At 59.5% G+C, this 8,337-nt stretch overlaps 1 protein-coding gene across 1 annotated transcript; it reads left to right on the plus strand.

Annotated features, from left to right (window-relative positions):
* Positions 1-741: 741 nt before the first annotated feature.
* On the plus strand, positions 742-7,686 carry LOC113218086 (solute carrier organic anion transporter family member 74D-like). The gene is made up of 11 exons (XM_026438280.2): positions 742-899; positions 2,506-3,086; positions 3,313-3,443; positions 4,052-4,285; positions 4,604-4,804; positions 4,895-5,194; positions 5,286-5,649; positions 6,087-6,497; positions 6,587-6,690; positions 6,780-6,881; positions 6,974-7,686. Exons 2-11 carry the CDS (start codon positions 2,857-2,859, stop codon positions 7,270-7,272), a joined length of 2,376 nt encoding a protein of 791 aa, XP_026294065.1. The 5' UTR covers positions 742-899; positions 2,506-2,856; the 3' UTR covers positions 7,273-7,686.
* The last annotated feature ends 651 nt before the right edge of the window (positions 7,687-8,337 follow it).

The following is an 8,337-nucleotide window of genomic DNA, read 5'->3' on the forward strand; positions in this document are numbered from 1 at the left end:
AATCGTGCCTGCAGTGCAAGCATGTAGTGCGGGTCGGCCTACCCTAAGTCTCGCAGGCGCCGAGCTCCTGACTTTGAATCGAATCCTGAAAATGAATCGAAGGAAACCCGACGTAATTTCTGGACGATCACTCATCCGCCATATCAGACGACTCGTTTTTTTATACAGAGGGCTAGCACACCCTGAATATCCGCTACGTGTTTGCCAAGATAGGGACGTTTTGGTCACTGGAGTAATTTGTCTTCGCTTACTTCGCTCAGCCAACCAGGTTCCCAACAGTCAATTTTACACAGTTAATTATGATCATTTCGAGCTATAGGGTGTCGCGATCTGAATCAGATTCTTTGACGAACGCCACTGTTCTTCAACGCGGCTCGCATGATGAGGACTCCCAACTCCCATCATCGGGGAGGTGCGTCACTGCTGGGCCCATCGGGAGGATAGCATGAGGTGGGGGGACAGGGGAAGAGAGGCTGGGGTGAGGACCACGACAACGACGACGGGCCGCCAGGGGCACCAGGCGAGTGGGACGGCGCGGCCTGGACGACACATGACCGCGCTGGATGAGATAATCTGGAGGCCCTAGGCTCGCCTCCGCGCCGCACCGCACCGCACCTCCCCGCCGCGCCGGCCTCCTCCTCACAAAGTGGCTTGTCCTGCTCGGCGAAACTCTGGCCGTGCTGGGCCTGCTGGGCTGGGCCCCGGGGGGCCGGCCGTAGTGCTGGCCGCGCTGCTGCCAACTGCTGAGCTGCACGTCGCGCACCAGGAAGGCACGGCGACGGACTAGGGCGGCCAACCCCAAACGGGTACCGACAGCACCAACAACACCCCCGGGCTTGGCAACGTCACGTAACGTCGGCCGGGCTGCTCTTCGAGGCAGGGCGGGTGGTGTCGTGTGGGTGAGTCCTCCACCGCCACCTCGAGGGCCTCGTCTGCGTCCTCGCGTGCGGCCGGACGCGCCCAGGACAGCGAGGACTCGCAGGTCAAGAGGGCAGGGGCGGGGGAGTGGGGCAGAGAGCGTAGTGGGGCAGGGTGGGGTGGGCCCGCGCCACCGCCAAGGAAGCGCGGCGGCCGCCGTGTGTGCCGAAGCTTGTTTCGTATTTGAGCTCGACAGCCGCGAGTTGCCGTGAGATCCTCCCCGGCTGCTGCGGCAAACAACGACGTCCACGCAGCCTCATGAAACTTCGTGGTGGTGCGATAAGGAAGGACGTCGCGGTGGTGCGGGGCGTGGGGCCCAGGGGCAGGGCCGCGAGCGCGTGGGGCCAGGAGCACGGCCTTCTCCGGCTCGGCGCACCGAGGACAGCTGTGCGCACGTCGTCGAGTGCGTCTCTGTTCCCTTCTCTCCACGGGCAGGCGCGTGGTCACCCCACCTCGCCCCCCGCCCCCTGCTCCCGTCCGTGGCTCTCTAGACTCGCGTCGCAATTGAACTGGGGATTAGCCTCACAATGGAGGCGCAGTTCTCAGTTGCGGACCGCGGGGCAGCGCGCGGTGGTCTGGCGGGGCGTAGCGTGGCGGGCAGGGCGGGACGTGGCGGCGCGGGGCGGAGCGATGCGTAGCGAAGGCTGAGTCTGCGCTGCTGAGCCTTTCGTCGACCATGGCGCACCCCTGTCCGCAGCTCATCCACTTAGAAACACAGTCCAGTCCGAGTCTGCCCTCTCTCTGCAAATTTGTCCCCCATCAACTCTATGGAAACAAATTAAAGAGGCTTTAATATTTGGAACCTCTATAAAGCGCGGGATCCCTGGAGCTTAACAGTGTGCCAAATCTAACAGACACGTAAATCTGAAGTGCGTATGGCCTTTGGATGGCGTACGACCATATGCCACGGCCAAAATCATCGGTCAATATTACCGCCGAGCATAGCGCGAAGAGTGCTGTAATACGAGCTAGACAGGCCCTCATTGCACTTTGGCGGCCGTGTGTTTGGAGACGCGCTGCCACCCGGCATGCAGTGCGGCTTGCACACGTGACGGCCCCGACCGTCGAACGCGTTACGAAAGCGTCTCCCGCTCTCTTCAAATACGGAGGTAAGATTACGGCGCGCGCTCCCGTCGCCGGCGGCCGCGTCATGGTCTATGTCTGCCCCGTCGCCCTTTTGTTATGCGCGAAGTTTTGGGAAAGCATAGTAGCAGCAAGTCACGGTGGTTGTGGGTGATTCAAACGGGCAAGGGCCGCAGGGCAGGCCGCCGCCGTAGGGAGTACATAGTAGGGAGAGCCTGCGGCCTGCGGGGCCTGCGGGCGGTGGCGGTGGGGCGCCTGGAGTGGTGGTCAGTCGCAGGACTCGTCTCTGGCTCGGCGGCTTTATTTACCGAGCATGGCAGCCTCTTATCAGGAGTCGGCGACCTGGCGAGTGGCTCGCCGATGCTGATCGCGCGCGTTGGGCCGGCCCCTAACCCGCCCCCGCAGCTCCGCGCCTTTACCTCTCCTCCTCTTCTTTCTCGCGAGGAGCGCGCGGTTTGGTTTTTATTATTCTGTATCACGATTGGCTGTCTCTGTCGCACACAGGTGTGGAGGTGCGGCGACTGGCTGCGCCCCGGCGGGGGCCCCGGGAGGGATGTGGTGCGAGAGAGATGGGGCGGCGTTGTTATCAGCGCCCCGCGCTGGCCGCGGTGAGCGGGGCGGCGCGCCGCGCGGTGCATCGGCAGCAGAGCCTCTGTAGCAGCCGGGTCAGCGTCAACCGGGCCGGGGCCAGCCGAGCCAGCGTCAGCAGGACCAGCAGCGTCAACCGGAGCAGCAGCAGCAGCAGCAGCAACCGGACCAGCAACCCCCGGCCCGCGCTACCGCAGCAGCAGCAGCAGCAGCAGCAGACCGGAGGAGGGTGCGCTGCTCGAGGCCGAGCTCGAGAGCACGCTCGACATGTCCGCCACCGAGAAGGATAAGGACAGCAACGGGGCCGCGGTGCGCGCCCCGCTGCTCGAGCGCAACCTGGCCGCCGCCGGCGACGCCAAGAAGAACAGCAGCAGCAGCCCCGTGATCGTCGCGCCCGACGCCAGGAAGAGCGACCTGGAGGACCTGTACCGCGACCTGCCCATCACCGAGGAGACCTCGTGCGGCATCGGGATAATCCGAGGAGCCTGGCTGCAGAGGTACCATAACCACCCTTGTAGCCGTGCCGTTACCCAGTGCCCATGCATACTCGGATAGTTTTGCCTCCGTTTCGGTAGGGAGTGCCGACGCCTTTTTTCGGCGTCACTGTGACGCCGTCGTCGGGAGTATGGTGCCATGTTGGCTGGGGGATTAGCGTTACCGCTGCCTCACGTGCGGCACTCCTCCTGTCGCACCGTGTGTAACGCCCTTCCGCTCGTGTTCAAGGTTCGCCACTAAGAATGTGTACGTGCTCGTGTACGGCCTGCTGGGCTGCATCTTCTCGGCCAGCTACGCCTACTCCAACGGCATCATCACCACCCTGGAGAAGAGGTTCAAGATCCCCAGCAAGACGATCGGTGGGTACGATGTGCGCGACGGGGCGGCGGCGGCGGCCGTGCTGGTGATAACGCTAAGTGCGGCAGTCATAACGCCCCGGGAGCCGCCGGCCCGTCGCGTGTATGACCAACGAGTGCGAGAGAGAGAGAGAGTGGTTGTCCGTGTGCGTGAGTCGTCGACATCTCGACTCTGTCGCACTTCCATAACAGGCGATCTCTTTACTCGCACTATACTCACAGTCGGCACAGGGACGAACTGAACTGACCCTTTTTATTACGATGATAATGGCGACATTCCGACTCTGGTCGATGCCGCGCTGCGTTCGATATCGCGCCGCGGTCTCTAGACACACCTTATCGGTTGCGTTGAGCTACTGACCGGCACTGGATCTCTCCAGACACGTGTTATCTGCCGTGTAAGCCCCGCCCGCGGCCGCCACTTCGCTCATTGCAGCAGTAATATGCAGTGCAATTATTTCACAAAAAATGCGTAGTGCACACCGGACGAGAAAACGTAAAATAAAGTAAATAGTTTGTGTGTTGCAATAAAATGGTGATGGTGCACTTACTGAAGGTTTACATAACGTTTACGTAACGTCTGTGTCTCTGTCACTCCCGCACTGCTTCAGGCGTCATCACGGTGGGCAACGACTTCACGCAGCTGTTCGTGTCCGTCTTCCTGAGCTACTACGCGGGCAAGGGCCACCGGCCGCGATGGATCGCGTTCGGCATCTACACCGTGGTGCTCTACTGCCTGCTCACCGCCCTGCCGCACCTCATGTACGGCCCCGGCGAGGACTCGCTCGCGCTCACCGTCGAACACGGCGCCGTCTTCGACCGCAACGCGTCCAGGGAAGAGCGGGGTGAGAAAAAAAATACGCACCCTTCCCTTTACGCCCTTTACGCAGTTTTTAAGCCTTGCAGAAATTACCTCGTGTTTTTGCTTTGTGTATGTGCTTGTTTTATATTTTATTTGGGGGGAGAGGGTACTTTTCGCGTCGGCGGTCTAATTGAGCTCCCTGAAGGCTCTTTCAGACGCCATGATAAAACTTCACCAACCCAAGAAAATTTTCCTCCATCCCTGAAATGGCTTAATTTTTGTGCACAGCTCCAAATAACCTGTGTGTGTGTGTGTCTGTGTTTGTGTGACAATGACATGGGCTTTCTGATCTCCGCCGCAGACAAAATGGAGCGCAAGCTCATGTGCGCGCTCGAGGGCCAGCCCGCCATCCAGTGCGACGCAGAGGAGGGCAACCTGGCCCCGGTGGCCATCCTCTTCCTTGCGCAGCTCGTGTCGGGCATCGGCGGCTCACTGTACTACACCATCGGCGTCTCCTACATGGACGATAACATCAAGAAGGACAAGACCCCCGCGCTTATCAGTCAGTTTCTCCAAACGAGCTCGGGTGCGAGCCCCGCGGTGGTTCTGTCGAAAGTTCGTCCTGACCTTATCCGTGTGCTTCCGTTTCCAGGTTTCTCCTACTTCCTGCGGATGCTGGGCCCGTGCATCGGCTACGCCCTGGCCTCCTTCTGCCTCAAGCTGTACATCTCGCCGTCGCTGTCGCCCACCATCGACAACACGGACCCGCGCTGGCTGGGCGCCTGGTGGCTGGGCTGGATCATCCTGGCCGCGCTGCTGTTCCTCTTCGCCTCCGTGCTCGGCCTCTTCCCCAAGATGCTGCCCCGGGCCGCCGCGCGCCGCGCCGCCGCCAAGGAGCTCAAGGAGAAGGAGGGCGGCGTGGCCGAGGAGCACTCCTCGGCCTCGCTGAAAGGTGGGTGGCGCGCCCCTGCAAACAAAAATTAAATCACGACCAAGTTGGCGAAATAAATACCTGACTCTCCGGCACTTTTGCCGACCCGCAGATATGCTGCTGACGTTCAAGCGCCTGATGCAGAACCCGACCCTCATGTGCAACAACGCCGCCTCCGTCTTCTACTTCTTCGGCTACATGCCGTACTGGATCTACATGCCCAAGTACATCGAGACGCAGTACCGGCAGTCGGCGTCGAGCTCCAGCCTGGTCACGGGCACGGTCGGCATCGTGTTCTCCGGCATCGGCATCCTGCTGTCCGGGCTCGTCATCACCAAGTACCGGCCCAACGCCCGCCAGATGGCGCTGTGGAACACGTTCGTCGGGCTCGTCTCGGCCGCCGGCATCATCTCGTACATCTTCCTCGGCTGCCCGGACAACGACAGCTACGGCGGCCTGCTCAAGCCCAACGGAGAGTGAGTAGTTAGTTTACTCACACAACCCGTGCCCACTTACACAACCCATGCCCACGACGCCCCGAGGATAGGCAATGCAGGGACTCCCGAGCGCGACGGGTTGCCTATCTGCCGGTTGGCGGGCGCCCAACCCTGCCCCTGCGCTCTTATCTGGGCCGACACTTTGGACGCACCCGTCCAACTGATTACGCACAACTGATCGTGATCAACTTTTTTATGTTTTGCACACCGGAAGATTTTGCGCGCGATGTTGGATTAAGGTCAAGTCAGCCGCCTGGCCGTTCACCTCATCTAACAAAAGTACACTTTTAAAAGAATTGAATATTTTTATTCCCAGCAAAGTTGGTTGAAAACAAAAAACAAAACCAAGGATAACTATTGATGTCTGAGTGTTGGACTTGTACGTTTTGGGTCACCGCCTTTTCTTCACCACCCAGGCTGGAGACGTCCTTCCAGTGCAACGCGGGCTGCCTGTGCGAGTACGTCAAGTACTCCCCGGTGTGCGCGTCCGACGGCTACACCACCTACATCTCGGCGTGCCACGCCGGCTGTCGCGACTACGACCGCCTGCCGAGCGGCGCCAAGGTGTACCAGAACTGCAGCTGCATCGCGCCGCTGCCGGGCAACGCGACGACGCTGCTGCACGAGACGACCACCCTGGCGACGACCACGCCCGCCGCGTCCCCGAGGCCCTTCGGCACTGACACGTTCACCGCGGGCGGCATTGCCACCCCGGGCGCGTGCCCCGTCGACTGCTCGCACATGTTCTACATGTTCCTGGCCGTGGTCTGCGTGCTCAAGTTCAGCGGCGCGACCGGCAGGGCCACGAACTTCCTCGTGTCCGTCAGGTAAGGCGCTCTGTCCGTTGAGTTGTATACCTCTTCGACGCGCCAAAGGCCAACGTAATCTCTGTGTGTATGTCCTTGGCCTGCTGCAGGTGCGTCGAAGAGAAGGACAAGCCGGTGGCCATGGGGCTCGGCATCACCCTCATGAGCCTGTTCGCCTTCATGCCGTCGCCCATCTTCTTTGGCTACTTAATGGGTACGTATAGTAAAAAGAGCCTTATGGCAGCAAACCCGGTCATTCGGTAAGGAATTTATCAAGAAATCACCCCTACATTCATCTTGCAGATGCAACATGCTTAGTGTGGGGAAAGACGTGTTCGGGCAATGGCAACTGCTGGCTCTACAACGGGGAATCACTGCGGTACCTACTTAATCTCACATCCGCAGGTAAGTTCTCTCGTTCTCATTCAGTCCTTCCTTATTTGCTCCCCTCGACCTACGAGCTCCCCGTGATGTTCGACGCCGCCTCTGCCCCTTAGGTTTCGTTCTGATCGGGACGCTATTCGACGCCGGCGTGTGGTACTTCGTCAAAGACGTGCAGATCTTTGACGACGAGGACGTGAAGCCCGTCGTGTCGGCCGTGCAGCCCGAGGCGCAGATGTACAGCTCCAAGCTGCACCTCGACCAGGCCGGCCGACGGGAAAGCGACGACGCGGCGGCCGCCGGCTGCGAGCTCAAGGACCTGAGCCAGCTGCAGAACAACATCCTCAACCACATCAGCCAGAACAGCGACCGGAGTGGCGGCCTCCCGCAGGAGGAGGCCAACAACAAACACTGAAGACACTGGCCGAATTGGATGAAATTATCCATCGAAATGATCGATCGGTGAGACATTTAGTCAATGAAAGGCGGTGGCGATTATACGCCGTCGAAGTGTTTTCAACCAGCCAGAGGCCTGGTGTGCCCGTGTGACGTCAACGCGGACACGAATATTTAAGTGGCGTGTGACAAATCTAGGGGAGCCATAACGTCCGTAGAGTAAGTCACTTGCGCGCGGCGATTTTTATACTGTGATGAGTAAATGTGCGTGATTGTGTGAGTAGCGTGATTATTAGTGAGTGTGAGAGTGACTAGTGTGATAATTGTTTTGTAGTGTAAACTTATGCGGTGCACGAATACTGCGGGCGGGTGAATTTGTGCAATATGTTGAATAGTTTAATTTTGTTTTTGTTATTAAAGTCAAATAAATTGCTTTTTGTTCCTAATGAAAAGAGAACGTCGCCAGGTCCCCCCTCCCACGTGACCAACTCGCGGTGGAAGAAAAATCATGAATAAACTGCAGAGTAAAATGGCGACGGCGATACCCCACTCCCTCGAAGACTGCTTGCTTATCAACCTCGGCAATACCCCATCACAAGGCATAACATTGCGTCCGTAAACGGCCAATTGACGGTGATGAGAGATGCGAAGAGTCAGCGTCGGGTTATCAAGGTTTGAGCTACAGGGAATATGGCAATATCGCGTGCCACAATCCAAAGCAAAGCCACGCTCACACTGCGGCCTTGTTTCCTTTCACACACTCTTGCAGGTAGGTGCAAGCAAATGTGCACTCCAGATGTAGATGGGTGCACTGCGAACTTCCTGGACGAAGGTGCTGTCACGACCTTCACGTGTGAAGCTGGTTGCAGAGAGTGTGATGCGCTGGGGGGTCGCAGTATACTCCCACCCGTGCTCGGAGCGGAAAGGAGGGGTGCGACGGAGGGGGAAGACCAGACCGCACGGCGATACCCCAGGCTCGGGCCGTTAGGTAGCGCAGCGCCAGCGCGGGCCAAGATTCGCCCAGCCCACCACAAAGGACCGAGGGTGAGGGGGAGTAAGAGGGGAAAAGGAGGAAAAGGGGGGG

Source organism: Frankliniella occidentalis, unplaced genomic scaffold, assembly GCF_000697945.3.
Source record: "Frankliniella occidentalis isolate FOCC.00 unplaced genomic scaffold, Focc_3.1 Scaffold402, whole genome shotgun sequence".
In the NCBI taxonomy this organism is placed as follows: Eukaryota; Metazoa; Arthropoda; class Insecta; order Thysanoptera; family Thripidae; genus Frankliniella; species Frankliniella occidentalis.

Bases quoted from the DNA above. Each gene is read 5' to 3' on its own strand.
- LOC113218086 (XM_026438280.2), top strand. From the start codon at position 2,857: ATGTCCGCCACCGAGAAGGATAAGGACAGCAACGGGGCCGCGGTGCGC. The intron at 4,286-4,603 runs GTGAGAAAAAAA...TCTCCGCCGCAG, and splicing joins CGCGTCCAGGGAAGAGCGGG to ACAAAATGGAGCGCAAGCTC. The intron at 5,195-5,285 runs GTGGGTGGCGCG...GCCGACCCGCAG, and splicing joins CTCCTCGGCCTCGCTGAAAG to ATATGCTGCTGACGTTCAAG.